The following is a 19849-nucleotide window of genomic DNA, read 5'->3' on the forward strand; positions in this document are numbered from 1 at the left end:
ACAACATGGCTCCAATTCAGAGGAGACAAGTACTACTGTGATTTCCCAAACATTCACATTGTCTCAAAAATGAGAAGTGCACCCTTGGTCTGAAATATAGAATAGATATTTCTTATTCTAAAAGCATTCAACTGAATCTTCATGGTGCTACAAAACTTTTAAATTGCTTCATCACCGGATTAATAATTACAGGTTTTTCCAACTTTTAGTACTGATGGTTAGCAAGAGAAAATAGTTACTTGAAAAACCATCTTGAGTTCAATCATTTTTGTACTTAAAAGCCAAAGTTTTAGACACGTGAAAAAATAATGATTTATTGTGTTATATTCACGATTCTTTGATTATTGCATTAAAACACATATTAAATTTACTAACAACATTTTTAAGTGTACAATTCAGTTGTATTAAGTACATTCATACTGCAAAACCATCATCACCATCCATGTCCATAACTCTTTTCATCTTGCAAAAGTGAAACTTGTTACCCATTAAGTAACTCTCCATCCCCTCCTTCCCCTCAGTCCCTGGAAATTCACCATTCTACTTCCTGTCTCCATGATTTGATCACTCTAGGTACATCATACAATTGGAACAATATAGTACTTATATTTTTGTGACGGGCTTATCTCACTTTGGAAGATGGATGTCCTCAAGGTTCATCCACGCTATAGCATGAGTCAGAATTTCCTTTTTAAGGCTGAATAATGTTCTATTATATGTACTTATTAATTTTGCTTATCCATTCATCCAGTGGCCAATTGGGTTGCTGCCACAGTTTAGCTATTTAAGGTTGCTATGAACATGAATAATATTTAAATGAATGTTTAATGCAATTCATTTCCTAAAGAGAAGTATGTTTATGTTCAAAGTTAGCAGCCATCTAGATGACGTACCTTAAAAGCACCCCATTTTTGTTAATAGGCAGATACATAAATATACTGAGAACCCTAAACGGAAATATACTAGCAGCAGGATAAGAGACGCAATCAATTGAAGGTTTTTACTTCCTGTGAAAGGAAGAAATTAAATGAATGAAGGAAAGTGAGTCCAAGTTAACTGCAACACTGTGTGGATTCCCAAAATACATACACAACATTAAAACCTAAAACATATGCTAGCAAGAAAGGAGGAAGAAAGGGTAAAACTTCAGGATATTTTAAGGTGGAGATGGGACGATTTTGTCCACATAATAAACCTTAAATATTACCTTGTGATTAATTGCATTGCCTTTCTCTTGACAACATGGGCCACAGACTGAAATAGAACAGAACTAGGAGTTGACATTTTGCAGCTATGCATATGCTGTTTTGACATCCTTTATAAACTGTCAAAACACATTTCTCATACAAAGTTCCTGAATCTTACAAGGAAATCAAAGATGGTAGACATGCAAACTTTATTTTCCAACTATTTTTAAGGTTAAGCCTACATTTTGAGTTAGAAATTTTTCCATTTTACTGCTAGAGAGTCACAAAGTCCAAAGGCTAGCCTTTTGCCAGCTTTATTGAACGATTCTAGTTAATTGTGGAAACATCTCTTTTGCTCCTAAAAATTGCAACTCATTATCTGCTCTCTCCGGCACTCAACCTAAACCTGTAGTACTAATTTTAACCTCTTATGTTATGTTAATAAAACCTAACAGCAGGCATTAGTGTACAGGACATAGAGGTTATTGAATCAAAACACCTTATAGACAATCACTACTCTACCCTAATACAGCAAACTCCAAAAAAGATATCTAACTCCAGAAGTTTAAAAACCTGAGCAAACTGAATATCAGAACTTGTACATCAAGCTCAATCTTTTATAATTAATGATTTTGTGTTTGATGTAACAATTTTACATGCCAAAGACCAAACAGTATTAACTAAACGGAGGAGTTATAGCCTAGGGGGTGTATGTGTGAAAAGACATCACAGGGTCTGGCAATTACCACCTTCCTCTCTATCCAGCAAATGATTTCTGCTGAGAGTTAGCTGACAGTTTAAAATTTTCCAAAATATTTTAATCTTTGGGATCTGAGAACAAGAACTCAAGAGTTCCTTGGAATGTTCATCAACACCTAAAATCCTAAATTATTCCTAAAGTTATTCCTAATGCTTTATTTTCTCTTTACTCAGTAGGGATGTATGCTGTTGTTGTTCAGCTGCTCAGTGGTGTCTGACTCTTTACGACCCCATGGACTGCAGCATGCCAGTCCTCCCTGTCCACCACCATCTCCCGGAGCTCACTCAAACTCATGTCCATCGAGTCAGTGATGCCATCCAGCCATCTCATCCTCTGTTGTCCCCTTCTCCTCCTGCTCCCAATCCCTCCCAGCATCAGGGTCTTTTCCAATGAGTCAACTCTTCGCATGAGGTGGCCAAAGTATTGGAGTTTCAGCTTTAGCTCCTTATTAGAATTTAAGGCCAATCCTAAAGGTGACTTTACCTCCATTACAATACACATGACTTTAGAAGAAAGGAGGTTTCATGTGAAGCATAAAATTTCTTAGTAGTAGAAAAATAATGTGCACTTCTCTGAACACTGAATCTATACAGACTAGATGAGAAAATATTAATGAAACACTTATAACCTCAGTACCTACAGACTATTCACATTTCCACTCTCTTCCTTCCATATCCATACTTGACGTTACACTTTACACACAGAAAACTATTACACATGTTGATCAATCACTAACTCTGCCAATGAATTTAGAAGATATATCAATTGCTCTTATGACTGCATTATATTTGTGTGGACAACAAAAAATGAAATATTACATTCATTCACCTGGTTTCTAGAAAATAAAGCATTTAATTTATCATTATGAAAAATAACTTCAGAATACCTTTTTGCATCTATACTTTTGTACCTTGCATGGTCAATAAATCTTAAAAAGTTATGTGTAACCAAATATAATTTATCTCAAATATTTTTAATGAAGCAAAACATGGCAATTCTTTATATTTTCTTGATTCTTTTTCTTGCTCTAGTTAGTTGTTTATTGTTCCTCATATCAAGTTCATCTTCCAGCAGTATTATTTTCTTTTAACTTTGACAATTTATGTCTAAATAATGAAAAAAATTTCATTTGTTAAAGAGTTGGACTATGTTACCTTTTAATGTCACTTCCTATAATATGATTTAAGAAATATGCTAATGTTTTACATCATACTATATTTAGCAATTAGGATTAACATTTAAAGATGAGGCTATTTCTTACAGTGATATTTCTACTTCTGGGAACTTCCTTCAGCCTGTCTAAATATTTATTACTGTGAAACTACATGGCATACAAGAGTAACTTCACTTTTAGATAAAAGGCAGAGGGCTATATTTGTATGAAACAACACAAACTGTAAATTACCATATTTATTTAGGCAAGCAGGGCCAATGAAAGTTATTTATAACTATAGATTAATCAGTAATAACATTTTTAAGATGTCTGAGCATATGCTTAATATCGCAGGTCTAGGCTGTCATGAAACTTTTATTGCCTATAAGAAATGCTAGTAGTTTTCCAGGGTATAAACTTTTGCTTCCTAGAGAGTAGAGCACATTATGAACATGTTTTTAATAGGACTTCATTTTCTGATGATGGCAATAATACAGATGTGCACTCCCACTTTTTCTGCCCTAGGCCAGACACCTTTGGATATTACAGATGTTTCATCTGAGAAAAATTTTCAACTGACTTTAAAAGTAGATTATATCTAATTAAAATGCAGATCTTCTGCTATTTAAAAAAATTAAAGATAGTGGTGCATAAAAAAACAAATAAATGCTTTGAGAGGTAGGATGGGAAAGAATTGAAAAGGAGGTAGTTTAATAAGCCCCTATAAAGAGTGATGTGATCTTGTATACAGGGCCTCTTGATGACAAATCTCCTAATCTGGGAAACATTTCATTAAAAAAATACTTTTTGAAGGCAAGGGTCAATCCTAGGTCAATGAGGACAATAAATGGTAATGATTGTGGGCAGTATACTATTAAACCATCCAAGTTTACCATTTTATCTGTGTTATAGTAATGATGCATTAGATAGCAAAGCATGCAAATAGACAAAATATGCTTTGTCTCAGGCCTAATATTAATTAATTTTGGAATACATGGCTAATTTTATTATTATTATTATTTTATTATTATTGCAGGTTGGGTTCACTGGGAATCCAAGTCTGAAAGAGAATTTCAGGTGTTTATGATGGCGTGCCCATTATAAGTGGGTTAAACACCTATAGAGTGAAAGAGCAAAGTATCAAGAGGAGAGGGAGATTGACTACACTACCAAGCCAGAGAGCAACTCCTGCCAACCCTAAAGGAAATTCTGTGGCTAGAATTCCTCCTACTGAACGTAGTCTGAACTTTGTATGAAATGAAAGGGCCTTTATATTCCCTCATACATCAGTCTCTGAATGAGGTCAGCATAAGAAAGTGACCTGACTCAAGGTACTTCTGCAGCTGAAGCAGCCTCCACAAGGGCTCATGACTGAAGGCAGTCAGTCGGCAATAGCACTTCCGTCAGGCTGGGTAAAGCCTAGGCTCTGAAGGGGAACCTGGGCAACATTGCCGCATCGACCACAGAGAGTGAACTTTGCACAAAACAGATGGTATTCCCTAAATCTCTTCATAGTTAGCATTTCCCCTCAGGATGAGAACATAAAAAAATGATACTTTTTTTTTCATACTTTTCTCTATAGAGTAACCAAAAGTTTTGATAATTGACCTTTCTTTAAATCATACTGCCTGAAAGAACTTTAAAGATATGAAAAGTAGTTTGTGTTCTTTAAATATGTACTCTTTGTAGAAAGAGACTTGAGTAATCTGTCAAACAAATTTATATATATATATATATACACACATATATAATAGGAATTTACATATGTGCTTAAGTATAGTTATATATTACAAAACTTATTAAGGAGATAAAAACAATATTTAAAGTGAAACAATTAAAATGGCCAACAGTTTCTTTCTCCACACAACAGAAATCTCAATTTCAGAAATACTAATCTGGATGCCTGCCTTGCTTTCAAAAAAGTGAGTCTTTTAAACTACCTTGAAACATAACATTTCATCTTTTCCTGAATTCCTTTTAAAATTAAAAAAAAAAAAAACAACTTTAGAACTTGATCTGTATACTCTTTCACTATTACTTGATGCTGTAGGCTGTGCCTTTACCATTCTGGCACTGCTCATTCCCTTTTCGGGAAGCCTCACATGACTCCTTATTCTATCTCTTTCCATTCCCTTTGCCCAGATCCACCGCACCCAGGCCCCCAAAGATTATGTTTCATTTTTACGTACACCATAAACTCATTTAGAATAGAGAATGACATGGTTATGATGTTTGATTTTAAACGAGTTACTTAACTGAACAGTAGAATCAAATTAGAACAAACATGGGAAAGAAGGAATGTGGGAATACGATTTCATAGCAAAAGACGAGATGATATGCATTTTTTTTCTTCTAGAGAACTAAAGGAGGAAACATTTCTTTGTGGCTATTTGGTGAGAATAAGGAGGGAGACTTTGAAGTTCCCTAGTTCATTTACATCACTGGGGTTTAATCAGCTTACTCCACATAGAAACGCTCACTTTTAAATATAAGCATGTAGGAGTATGAGCATGTGATGTAAGCCCACAACTTACGTACACCCTACAGGTTCAAATGAAAATGAATGAAAATCTTTATTCTTTTAAAAAAGAACATAGCCTTGATAGAAAAAGAAATAAAACAATTTTAATATGTTGCCAAGAATAAAATTTCATTAAATAGATTATTGCCATTTAGGCAATATTTCAGAGACTCTTTTACATGTTATTAATAGTTACATATGACATAAACAGCGGGAAAATTATAGCTATCTCTAATTATGTTTTTACAAACTAATCGGGCTTAATTAAAAATGACAATATCTGTTCCTTTTTTTAACAAGTTTCATGGACATCTTGAACACAATTTCCTCATTGGTTTTAATGTAAACATTGGCTTAATATTAGAAGGGATGAACAAAATGGGGAACTGGTAAGAGGGAACTGGAGATATTGCATTATTTTGTCTGAAAAATAGTTGCAACTGAGTGGCAGTTTCATTTAAGCTTTTGTTCTTAGGGATAGGAAGAAAACACAAATGCATGAGTTTTGCTGTGTGTTACCATATCCTGCCTTATTTTTCTATATCTAATTAAAGTACATCCAAGATACAAATTTTTAATAGCTTTTTAACCTGATTTGTTCAAATGTCCATCAGTATTTTTAAAGATATAGCCTTTGTTTGAATTCAGTGAGTAAATTAAACTGAGTTTTATATCCAGAATTTCAATACAAATCTTTAAGAAATATCTAATATGATCATTACTCTGAATCAAACTGCAATTGATTTAATATATTAGAGAATATAATAGCTATTCAATTATGAAACATGTATTTCTATGAAATGAAAAAGTAAGCATTTCTCACATTTGACTAGCTATAATTAATAATATATTTTCTCATGGGGTTCATTTTGGAAACTTTCTTCATAAGAGGTTTCCACTTGTTATTCAAAACCAGCCTGTTTCCAAACCTATACTAGTTACATGACCTCAGTAATTTACCATGCATAAATTTTAGAGAAAATGCATTTAGAGATTTTAAGGTGATTAATACATGTTAACTGGTAATTTAATGTATTTTATGGTATATATGACTTAGGCCAAGGCAAATATTGCCAAGTCTGCTTCTTAATTTTAAAATAAATTGCTCATGTTGCAAAAGAATAATTTTACTAAATCCATTCTATTGAGATTAAGATATCAATTAGCTATATAATTGGTTTTAATTTAACTTTTGCAGGTCAGTTGTCAAATTCAGATTGCTGTCTTATTAAAATATGTGTAATGATCAAAATACTCTGCAGCTCAAATCACTTGACGAACTATAGGACCACGTCTCCATAGAGTGCTTCTCTTCATCAGTTCTCTACACGCACGACAGCATCTAGGGCTTCAGTCAATGCTTGTTCCAGTTAAACACCTTTGTTTAAAGTTCTGCAGAGTTTAGACTTTTCTAGCTTCATGTGATGCTTCTCTGAGCCACATGCCAGGGCTGGTATATATTCATTCTTATTCACTCGGTTTCATTGTGCACAGTCTTTTAGATCTATTTAATTATCTCCCTCTGTATGGATCTCTGACTGGCCAGGAATCAATTCAGGTCTTGTCTGTCATTTAGAAATAGAAACATTTAACAAGATTTAAATGATTCACATTATTATTAACCAATTCCGGGTAGAAACTGAATTTTAAGACACATTTTGTGAAAAACATCTTCTCATGAGTGGATGTGAGATCTCACCTCCAACTCTCTACTATTGCACAGTAGTTTCAAAGACTCTGGAAATATGTGTAGCTCTTTTTTTTTTTAATTGAATGATAATTGCTTTACAGAATTTTGTTGTTTTCTGTCAGATCTCAACATGAATCAGCCATAGGTATACATATATCCCACCTTTTTTTTAAAATCCCACCTTTGTGATTCTAATATGCCATTAATAGCTGATTAGAATGAGTGTTGCCAAAGAAAATGTAATGATGTGGTAACAGGTTTGTATTATATTGGCATACAAAATAATTGTAAATATTACAGAATCATAAACTAGCAGCACAATATGTTTATACTCACATCCATACTACCACTTAATTATAAGTCATCTATAAAGACAACTTGCCTCATTTATATAAAATCCACTATATACTATTGACCATATATTGTATCTGCAAACATATAAGTGTGTATATATGTGTAAATATGTACATACACGCACACACAAGTCACAAATGTTAATAGTTTTGATGAGGGTTATTTCTGTGATTTTTATTTTATATTCTGTTGATTTTGTACAGAATGATTTCATCAATTATCATTACAAAAATGATATGCTATTAAAGAACAATTAAAACAATCCTTATAACTGGAAGACTTTTTTTCCTCCCTACTCAAGGACTGAGACCTCAGAGCCTTTAGAGAAAACACTGAGCAGTGTGGAAGGAAAGGGTATTTCAAACCAGACAAGTCAGCTGAATAAGCCAACAGACCAATGGGTTCATATATTCTAATTCATTCACATCTACACTTTCTATTTCCCAAATTGAGCTCCATGAAGCAACAATCCACAAAATGCTTCTCAAAAAGCCCATGACAAAATATGCTCAGAAAACTCCAAGTTTTATCATACACTTAGACACAATTTCTCAGAAACCAGACATTAAGAAACTTACCTTGTTTACTCTATGTGTCCCAAACTCATTGGATCACTAAATGGTATTAACAAGACGTGGAATTCTATCAACTACTAGCCAGTAAACTGTTAAAATTTGAAAGGAGAGGATAATTTAATAAGTAATTTAAGGTAGAAAAAGTGACATTGTGATACATAGTAAAATACTAACTAAAATACTTTTGGCTGGTGATATTTCTTTGGAAGACTTTTGGATTTTATTGAAAGAGATTCTTTTTTTTAATTAATTTATTTTAATTGGAGGCTAATTGCTTGATAATATTGTAGTGGTTTTTGCCATACATTGACATAATCAGCCATGGGTGTACATGTGTTCCCCATCCTGAATCCCCCTTCTACCTCCCTCCCCATCCCATCCCTCAGGGTCATCCCAGTGCACCAGCCCTGAGCACCCTGTCTCATGCATTGAACCTGGACTGGCAATCTGTTTCACATATGATAATATACATGTTTCAATGCTATTCTCTCAAATCATCCCACCCTCGTCTTCTCCCACAGAGTCCAAAAGTCTGTTCTTTACATCTGTGTCTCTTCTGCTGTCTCACATATAGGGTCATCGTTACCGTCTGGAAGACACATTTTATAGCTATCTACATTTAATGATTAAGAGCATGCCTGGGGAATTTGGGGATGGATGGGAGGCTCTGCTGCACTCCTGGCAAAGTAAAAGAGAAAGGGAGAGCACTTGGTGTGGGCATATGTCTTAACCAAGAACTTGGGCCATCTGTATTTCACACATATATTGGTGACATCAACGATGCACACACAACATACAAAATTAGTTGTATCCGATTTAACAGTAATTTAAAAGTAAAAGACATAAAGAATATGTAGAATTTATGACTAACTTTTTAACAAGTACCCATGTCTATTAAATATTTATGTCCTTGGTCATGGCAATTGCTTTGACCTTATTTCAATCTACAGATAAAGCCAGAAAGGATTTTTAAGTCAGAAAGGGTTAAGGGACCACTCACATTCATATTCATTACTGGGATTTAGGGTAGTAGGAGTAAGCCCACCTTCAATAGCTCTGAACAGTGTTATATTGTCTTTTGCTTCCTGGAACTGAGAACTACCTACTCCTTCAGGTTTTTTGGTTGGTTTGCTTTTTACCAACCAGTGATGGTTCACTAACTCCTTCCTAACTTTTCCAATAGAGAGTGTTTCTCAAAGTGTTGTCCTTAGAGCGATAGGATCAGCAGCACTTGGAAGCCTGGGAGAGTGCAAATTGTCAAACCCTATCCTACAACTACTGTATCAGAAACTCTGAAGGTAAAGCACCTTGATCTGTCTTCTAAGCCCTCCAGTTTTGATACACAATCAAGTTAAAGAACCACTTCACTAAAGAAGTATGATTGTTGCCTGTCCTGGATGTTTCTAATAACCACATCAGATAGACCTTTATAATTCACAAACCTAATTTTAAATGAGCCAAAAATTTTAAACATAGCAGTTCTGTTGTAACAATAACATGCAGGCAGTAAAAATTTATACAAGATTTAACTGAAAGTTGAATTCAAAGTTGGCATAATGAAACTTGGAACAGATTTCCCCATAGACCTAATGCTGCAAGACTGTGGCAAAGGAACAAAGCCATTCCAAAGAAGTCTATTTGTATCAATTTAATTGTACTCCAGTATTGATAGCATTAACTTCAGTTCCAAGAGAAGTGACAGTGAAGTTTAACAAGGAAATGAGAAGGTTAAGAAAAGGAGAAAAAATAAAAAGAAATAGGTAAAGAAGCGAAATAGTTACTATTTTTTGATGTAGTGATAACTACAGGCACAATGCAAAAACAAAAAACAATTTTCTTTGCATTAAAGCTTGCTACATATATCAAAAATCTTAATTTTTATCAAATCCTCTTTACCATAGAGCTTTATTTTCTCCTCAGATCTTCTACATCATAGTAATAAGGTTGAGTGTGCATATTTTGCTTTAAGCTCTGAAACTGGTGAAACAAAAAAGTACCTCCTAGGTTTGAGCAAGAAATATGAATTAAGAAATATAATAAGGAGTAACATTATATATTGCTCCAATATAATAAGGAGCATTGGAGCTCTCAAGAAGTGCATTCTCTAAGGAATCCTTTTTCCATTTTTGACACTACATCTCAAACAGAACACATCTCCTTCTCTGTGTGCGTCTGTGATTGCTAGATAAAAAAAAAAATAAAAAATCTTTCTATCTGCCCCTATTCCAAAATCCAAACAATTTGGGCGATGTTAGAAAGAATGCAACTGAAAATTATTTACCAGCTATTAACTGGTAAATTCAGGCAGCTATTCCTGATTTTTAGGTTATTCTCCACTTTTCTTCTAACTCATGAGTCCTCTTTGATTTCTACCACAATAGATATAATAGATATTGCATGGCATTTTCAGAGCATCTAGAGAAGGGATACATGCGACTTTCAATCATTGAAAGCTTGGAAATGGAGAAACACCACTGATCTTTTTCTACTTTCATAATGGGAAAAACAGGAAACTAACTTCAACAGTCACTACAAACAATCTAAGAAGGCTCCTGTAATGATTAAAAACCAAAATCAAGTTGAAAAAAAGAAGCCAGAGCTCCTCAAAGCTGGGGGCCTCATAAGAACTTCATGGGGAGACTGACGATGGAGACCCATATACCCCAAACAACTAGGTATTCATTTTTTTAAAAAAAAATTCCCAAGTAGTTACATTGCTCAATATAGAAAATTATTGTCAGGAGTAGAATTGCTCCAATTTCTAAATCTCATAGATAAGTGTTCATTCCTGCTTATGAGTTTTCTAAAGAGCCCAACCTATATTCTTTAACTTAGAACATATAACCATAGATACACAGGGGCTTCCCCACCAGATGAAACCTACCACCTATCTTTTCACATCTTGATTAAAATTCAGTTACCCTTCAATCTTTGGCCAAATTGTACCATGGATGTAATCCTTGTTACAATTTGCTTTTGAGTCAGAACTTCTTTAAATACATTTGTGTAAAATTACACAAGTTTACATATATATGCCAAATACATTTATGTAAAATGTATTTGGCATATACATCCGAACCACAAAATATATTCTTTCCCATTTTCCACTCCTATTTTGTGATGGTTTGACATGTGAAAGACAATTCCTCAGTACAGACACATGATGAACTCTCCAACCCTCAATATTACAAATTCAGAATTGATAGCTCATCTTCAGTACTACCTCAAATGATGTTATAATAAAGGGCAATGGGAACGCGGTAGTGTGGAGGAGGACACAGCAGATGGGGGCATTTTACAGTAAAAATTGTTTTTCAAATGGACCAGTTTTCAGGTACTATAATGACAGAACAAGTACAGAAGATCTTCAAAAGTAGTCATTCCAGCCAGCTTTCTTAGACTAAAATATAGCCCTATACTATCACAATGTACATACTATGCTTGTCTTTGGGCATGCCTGCAGTTGCTATCATCTGTCAGAGTGAAATTATGCCCATTCTCAAAATAGCATGCCAGTTTCCTGGGATCAGACAGGTCAGGTTTCACTGGATAACTGAAATGAAAGGGTGACTTATGTCTTTAAACTAGAGACAGATTCATAGCTATCAAATCTAAGTCTATTCTGTACGATGAGTTTCACCTGTTTTAAGAGATAAAGACAAGAGAACTCATAACCCAAACCTAACTTAAATTTATGCCTGCATAAACAGGAACCTCCTGAGGGTTTAAATTTCCTTGTCTGCACTAGAATGACAAAAGCAACAGCAGTAAGGAGTAAATGGGATAAACCAGTTCCTCTGACAGGACACCCTCATACCACTGTTACTCCCTTACCCTTCTCTTCCCTTACCAAAATTCGCTAGAGGTTATAAAGGCTCAATATTCACTGTCTTAGCATCGTTTGCATCTAAGGATGACCATGGAACATGGTGTTTGCTATGGATGGATACAAGCAGCAGTTCAATGGAGTGAGTCTAGAAGAAAATAACTGGTGGCTTTCTTTTCTTCCAGCCTTAAGTAGTATCTGAACAGTAGCTGTCAACTTGTAATCAGAAAGAAAAGGCCAAGAGAATCAGAGACACTAGCCCTGATATCACAGAGATGTCAAGCCAATACCAGTAGCAGCCTACCTCCAGACACCTTGTTCTATAAAATTTGTTAAGACCATGGTTAGCTGGGTTGGCTGTTCAATTCAACCGACTGCATACCTGATACACAACCTAAACACAGTGATTTTTTTTCCCAGGTGAAATTTCTCTCATCATTCATATTTCTAGTGTTGTACTCGTGAATATTTAACAACTAGCTCCCACAAAAGGAAAAAAAGAGAAAGTCGTGATTACTAGCATTTGCTCGTTTCTCATAGAAATTACAAGACCAGCAACGATGCCACAAAGTGCAGATAAGAAGGGATTTACACAGTTCGATCTCATGAGCCACTGCAAACCACCTCCACTACATCACTGGATATTTCCTCATTAGCTAACTACATGTTCACAAAACTACTACAGTTCATTAATGTTATCTTCAATTTTGTTATAATATAGAACAGAATTTCTACAGAGAGAAACAGAGAGCGCAGAACTACTGAATGTCAAGATAAATTGACTAAATTTATTAAATCGGAAGGAGCTATCAACTTTAGGAAAAACTTTAAGTGGAAACTTAGAAGTTGTTTTCAGTCTCAAGCCAAATGTACTTATTAACTTAATATGAAAATTTCCAATTTTCCTCCTTGGAGGAAAGAACAGAATTGAATTCACTATCATAGCAGAGAAAATTTGGTACACATTTGAAAACGTCAGTATAGTGTTAAAAAAAAAGTTGCATGAAAACATATTCTATCTCCCATAAATTTGCATGGCTCTATCAATAATCCAGAAAGGGAAGTTTTTCCAGTCTTGTAGTCTTTGGGTCGATCTATTTCTGCACCAGGGTTGCTGTCATACTCAATTACCTAAAACAGAATAAAACTTACACTATAGTACAACATACTTTAGTAGCTATTATCTATGAAAAGTATTCCCTACAATTTCCTTACCAAGGTCTCTGTGGACAGGAATCCTTATAAATTAAAGGAAAGCAAAATCTTAGCACTCAAGATTTTTTTTTTTTAAGCACCAAAGTGGTTCTTGTATAAACAGGCACAATGCATTACCCCACTCCTTCAATATGACATGAGCATATAATTTTCTTGGAATGGATAAGTACAGGCTTCATTACCAAAGTGATTCTTTAGATATTAAATGGCATTGTAAGAAAACATTTCCAATTGAAATAATTGGCAGTTCTGACAGAGTGGTTATTCACAATGTCTTCTGATTTCTTACTTTCTCGCTTGTAAAATCCCTAATATCTCTATCTGATTTGATTCTTGGTTTGTTCTAAGAATATCTAATTGTCAGTGGCATAGGGTATAATTTAAGAGCATTAGCTCAAACTGAAAAAAAGTTCACTTACATTGCATTCTTGTTTTTAATAAGGATCATTAAAATACTAAAGAAATATGCCATGTGTGTTTTAAAATAGTCATTTGGCCTAACTTTTATGTATTATTCTTCACAATAGGCTCTTTATAATCACTATAAATAAGCAAAAACAAATTACCAAATTTTGGTGTAACAATCTTCCATATTTGGAATAAAATAGGAGTCTATCGATGTAAAACTATCACCAGAAAGATCTTGTTATAGTGGACTCCAAGATCAAACCAAAAATAATATTTATATTTTTAGACAAAACCTGCTCCGCTAATTTTATTCTGAAGAAAATGCCTGAATTTATTTCAGCATTCAAGAGGTTAACAAAATATTTTGTGACATAAATCCATAGGTACACTTTACTCAATTATTCATGTATTAGTCTATGCCAGTAAAACATCTAAAGATCCGCCAGGAGACACCAAATGAAACAAACCACACATACACAAAAAACATCCTAAAATAAATCAGAGTTAGTTAAATTCACATCTGGCTTAAAAAGATTAACAGCATGGAGCTGTTTATGTTACACTGAGCTATTTCTAATTACAGGAAAGCATACCCAATCAATAGGAGATCAAGTGCCTGTATTTAAGTATCCAAACAAATAAAAAACCAACAGCTATAAATAGATTGTATTGAAATATTTACAAATGGTGAGGTTTTACCTTTAGGATATCTGCATTTTATACAGAGGGGTAGTCCTGGTTTGGGTTAGCCATTCATTTTTTTAACAGTTTTTACCCATGGCATGGGATTTCTCATGATTACCGAGGTAACATATGTAAACCATAACCACATCAAAGTTCTTGGTGGAAATGAGTTAAGAATATGCAGTTGTGATAGGAAAAAATAAGATAAAGTTCAACACTGTTGTAACTTCTCAAATTATGAACCAAGACCATTGTATAAAATCAAAGAAGTACAACCATGTGTTATAATTATTTATTATAATCATCTGTGTCTTCAATTTTTAGAAGTTCTGCTTATTAACTGTGTGACAAACCATCTCCAATAGTGCACTAAAAATATAAACATCTTATGTAAAGCTTATTTTTACATCCTTTGAGGCACTGTAAAATTTCCCTTGCGATTTAACTAGGTCTAGAAACAAACATACACGAGAGAAATTGGGGGGAAAGAGGAGACAGCAGAGAGACATAGGTATTGCCAGTGTAACAAGTTCTTTGGTTAGCTTTTCTTTGGCATCACTGTTAATCCCACCACATGTTTTGCTGTGCATAGCAATTGGCTACAAAGAGCATTTATTAATAGCAACTGCCCCTTATGCTTCAGAATTTTAAAAAAAAAATCAATACCTAAAAAATAATACAAAACAAAACCACTGGTTTCCTAAAGGTACAGAAACCAAAATATTCAAAGCACAAATTCTATTTTATGGGATGGTCTCTAAACCCTGAGACGGACCTATCAAAAAGAGAAGGGTTGGCAATGAAAATTAGACAACCTGTTGGACCTCTCATTCACTCCACTTGAAGATCTCCTAGTTCTAAAAGCTTAATTCCACAAATGTAAAAGAAAAAAATGTAAATAACTGGATTTAAGAAAAAGTGACTCAAAGTAGCATCTGATATGGAATCCAAATTTATAGAAAGGCTGAATTTCCTTTAGAGATGGATTTAAACTGTTCATCTCCATATACACAAGCTCACACAAACCTAGTTTTGAGAATTAACTTGGAGATCTTTTTCTGCTTCTCTCACACACTGACAATTCTTTGTAGAATTAATTCTTAACCCACTTTTCCAAAACTAATACTCTAACAGATTTATAGTAGATATCATTCTGCATATTTCAGATAATTATAGCTACAAGTTACTGTTTAATAAACTGCATAAACAATAGCCATTTTAATGTAGTGTATGAAAGTATTCAATGTATTTTTTTTCAAATTGTTATTTTAGGGTGACTACCTAAAACTATTCTATTATCCTACATGTTGAATGAGAAGGTCATTCCATTTAAGACAGCTTACTATTCTTCCCTTTAAAATCAGAGAAGGATGTTAGGTTATTAATGAGAGCAGAAGAAGCTAAGTGTAATTTTTAAATTGAGAACTATTTGTCCCAGGTACTGTCAGAGACGGTGTCAGAGACCATTCTTTCTTGACTTATAGGTATCATTATCAATTTATACTACTAGTGAAGAGAAATCCTGCTCTACATCTTCTGAATTCTGCTGATGTGTAGTTTTACCAAATTCCTGTGTCTCTTACTCATTTTTTGTTTTCGACTGTGATATTTTCTTTAACCTCATGTCAGAAATAGACTTGCACAGTGACTTTCTACCTTTATCCTCTTCAGCATCCAGAAACACATGTCAAGAAACCTGGAAAGGCCCCCTTACGTTGCCGTCCACGATCTGGTGCATTTCCAAGGAGTGAGCGGATTCAAGCAGCTGAAACTTCATCCTTTGGTAAAGATTAACAGCTGTTTCCATTTACAGCTTTAATGACCTATCCGGGTTTACGAGTGTTTGCACATGTAGGCCAGACCACCAAATACTAGAAGATTCCTTACAGATGAAATTTACACATGGGAGAAAGTTCACTGTGGTAACGCCGCAAAAAAACAAAAACAAAAACAGAAAACCCTTAGACTTTTCATTCCTGCTTCTTCACTGGCTTTCAACTCCTCTGGTTATGCTCTAGGCATGCAAGCCTTCCTGTCACCCCCTCTGACATTTTCCTTCAGCACAGGTGAAACTTCTCAGGTTTCTTAACGCTGCCCTTGGCCACACCCTGACCAGGCGTGCCTTCTCACACCTCCCCAACCCCTCCCTTCTGAAACACAGCGTAGGACAGTATTTCTTTTAAATCGGCCTGCTCATTCCTTTATATTTTTAAAACAAGTTCCATCCTATCATAAAACCGATTGTCGGCGGTTTTCTTAAAAAAAAAATTGCCCACCACTACACCAGTATCTCCCTGACCCGACAGAAAAACTTGTCTGCTGTTCCCAGAGAACGACACCCCTTCCCCCTCCTCCCCTGGACGCGCCCCGCGTAGCTCCCCGCCCTCCCCACGCGCGCGGGGGCGCGGTGACAGTCCCCGGCTGCTCCTCAGCTCTGCGCCACAACAACTTTCCGAAACCCTGCACTAACTTCCAGGGCACAGCCTCTACGGAGAGGAGCGGAACGCTCTCATACCCCCGCACCGCACTACCCCCCACCCCCCCGAAAAAAAGCAAAAGCAGCGAGGTCCTACCAGCGCGGCTCCTGATGACGTCGGTGAATCCGTCTCCGGCGGCAGGTTCCCGGGGCTGCTCCGGACCCCCAGGCTGAGCCATAGCCACACGCCACGTGCCCCGGCTCCCCCACGCCCCAAACTTTGGAGGCAGGTGGGTCCGCGCAGTCCGCCTGATGCTCTCCAAAGCAGGTAGCGAGCTGGGGATCCGGTGTGTGTGAGGGCGGATTGTTCTCCTCCCCAGGCCCTCAGCCACGGAAACAGGGATGCGTCGGGGGCGGGGAGGGATGGTGCGCTGGAAAATACTGAAACACCGACACCTGCCTTGGTGGAAAGGGGAAGCCGTCAAATGGCCCAGCCCATGCTTGGAGAGGAGGGAACAGGTGTTCCCAGCTCCTACCCCGCAAATAGAGTGGGCGAGGCCTGGAAGGTGAAAGCTGAGAAGGGACCCGGTGGTCAATAAATCCACAGGCAAGTTGGAGACTCGCTTTTCCACGCTGCGCAGAATCGCTGCAAAAACAGGAGCAATTAGGGAGCCGCTTGCCAAAAGCAGCACATGAGGTCATGAATGATTTAGTATCGCCACTTATAAGATGAGTACACTGAGGAGAAGGGTCTTTGGCTTTTGCTATCTGGGTCACTCACACGTGTGTACCCTACAGTGGTATCCTGACTCAAAAGCACTGACCAGAAATAGGAAATAGAGGCTGAGCATAATCATATTTCTTAGGAGATTTCACCAAAGCTACCCACCCTTCTTTCAGTGTGTATTTTCACGCCGACTGCCTCCTCCATCCCTTCCTCCCACCACTGAAGCTAGAATTAGATTGGACTATAAACAGCTCATATGACTTTATTTTCTAAAAATTTCAGAAGTGACTTTCATTTGGTTAGTATCCTTACTCCTCCCTCCACCCCACCCCAACACACATATAATTCATCCTGCACTGTCTTCCTGCAGAAGCTAAGTCACCCCAAATTCTGCCCATCACCTACCATAGACAAATTAACTTTACAAGAAGAGCTTGGCAAGGGGCCTAGCAACAGCTAAAGATTTTCTTTTCTTATTTTCTTCTGCATTTTTTTCCAAAGTAGATTCTTAGCTTCTTCTAAAGCACTGGCTCTCTACCATCGCTAGACAGTGGAATCATCTGGGATTTTTACAAACCACTAAGGCTTGGTTTCCACTCCTGATTTTCATTAAGATGATGATTAATTGTTCTAGACTCTTATTTGTCCATCAGAAGTGTAAAGGTCTTGCAGGTAATTCCAATGAGCAATCAAATCTGAAAAACATCATGATGAAAGAACTTATGAACATCCAATTGGGTGCCTTCATGAAGACAATTTTATCTGTAACCTTCTTCCATTCCCATTATACTGCCTTAGATTAAAAACATATTTGCTGTCCTGTATTCCGTTGCCAAATTGGCCTTTTGCATGACAGTGGGTAATTTAGGCTGACAAAAATAGAGTTGTTAGGCTTAGCTCCAGAATTTCCTTAGATTAAACATAGAGCAAAGCTCAGGATGGAGTCTCCAATAGGTATTTCTCAGTTGGCGTCAGCCTGAGATGTTATGCCTATGGAAAATCTCTCAGGCAGACGTCTTAGGTTTCCAAAATGCCTGTTCTTTTGAGACATATCTGTTCTCTTTCTAACAAGTTAATCAGATGGGAAATACACAGCACAGCTCCTATATCAGAAAAGAAAAAAATGTATAACAATCATTAAGAATTTTTTTAATCACAAAGATTGTGGCATACTACTTTTTATATTATTATACTACTCTAATCAGAACAGTAAGGAATTGGTACTGCTGCTGCTGCTGCTAAGTTGTGTCAGTCGTGTCTGACTCTGTGCGACCCCATAGACAGCAGCCCACCAGGCTCTCCCATCCCTGGGATTCTCCTGGCAAGAACACTGGAGTGGGGTACCATTTCCTTCTCCAATGCATGAAAGTGAAAGTGAAGTCCTTCAGTCATGTCTGACTCTTAGCAACCCCATGGACTGCAGCCCACCAGGCTCCTCCGCCCATGGGATTTTCCAGGCAAGAGTACTGGAGTGGGGTGCCTTTGATTTCTCCAGGAATTTGTACAGAGACAGACAAAATGATGAAAGAGAATAGAATCCCAAAACATATCCAGGCAAAGGAAATTCACTATGGCATTTCAGTTCAGTCATTAAAAATGGAATATAGAATAATGATGTTTCCATAAAGTTAGACTTCTGTAATTTAAACTGTATAAAAGTAAGCCCCAGATAGACTGAAGATCCAAATATACAAAACAAAAGCAAAGAAGTGAGGAATCTGTAACAGTTTAAGTTATGGGAGCATTCTTAAAGCAAACACTAATCTGAGGTGACTTTAAGGAGAAAGTTGTCACTTTTAAGTACATAAGAAATAAAATTTTCCATAAAGCCAAAGACTTTATAATAAGGCATAAAGCCAATATACTGAGATAAAAATATTTAAAACATCTGAACAGAGGTTTAATATCTCTACTTTAATAAAATTGTACAAATTGATTTTAAAAAGCAAACAATCCAGTAAGAAAAAAAAATGAATCCGTAACCTGAACAGATATTCCACACACACACACACACACACAAAATGCAAAGATCCGGTGAAACTGTGAAATGTTATCTACCTTCTCATAGTCAGGAAAAGGCAAAAGGAGATATTATCCCCCACCCTTCAGACAGAGGATTAAAAAAATGAACAGAATAACAGTCAGTTTTGGAAGTAGGGTAAGAAAAAAAGCAATTCATATTCCACATTGGTGAAATATTGATAAATTTTAAGAAACTAACGTAAAAATAGCTCCTGAGTCTGTTTGACCCAAAGGCTTGTAGCGGGTGGACACATATAGAGTTGAATCACTTTTTTCTTTCCGGTGAAATAAATGGTTTTTCAACTTAGAAA

The 19849-nt window shown here is 36.0% G+C and overlaps 1 protein-coding gene across 1 annotated transcript in view; it reads right to left on the reverse strand.

The window, feature by feature from the left end:
- The window catches only part of DMD (dystrophin), a 2668835-nt gene extending 2651637 nt beyond the window's left edge, over positions 1 to 17198 (reverse strand). Inside the window, exon 1 of the mRNA XM_060407875.1 lies at positions 16947 to 17198. Within this exon, the coding sequence (XP_060263858.1) occupies positions 16947 to 17028 (82 nt within the window). The 5' untranslated portion in view covers positions 17029 to 17198. The remainder of the gene's footprint in view (positions 1 to 16946) is intronic.
- Between the last annotated feature and the right edge of the window lie 2651 nt (positions 17199 to 19849).

Source organism: Ovis aries, chromosome X (assembly GCF_016772045.2).
Source record: "Ovis aries strain OAR_USU_Benz2616 breed Rambouillet chromosome X, ARS-UI_Ramb_v3.0, whole genome shotgun sequence".
NCBI classification, from domain to species: Eukaryota; Metazoa; Chordata; class Mammalia; order Artiodactyla; family Bovidae; genus Ovis; species Ovis aries.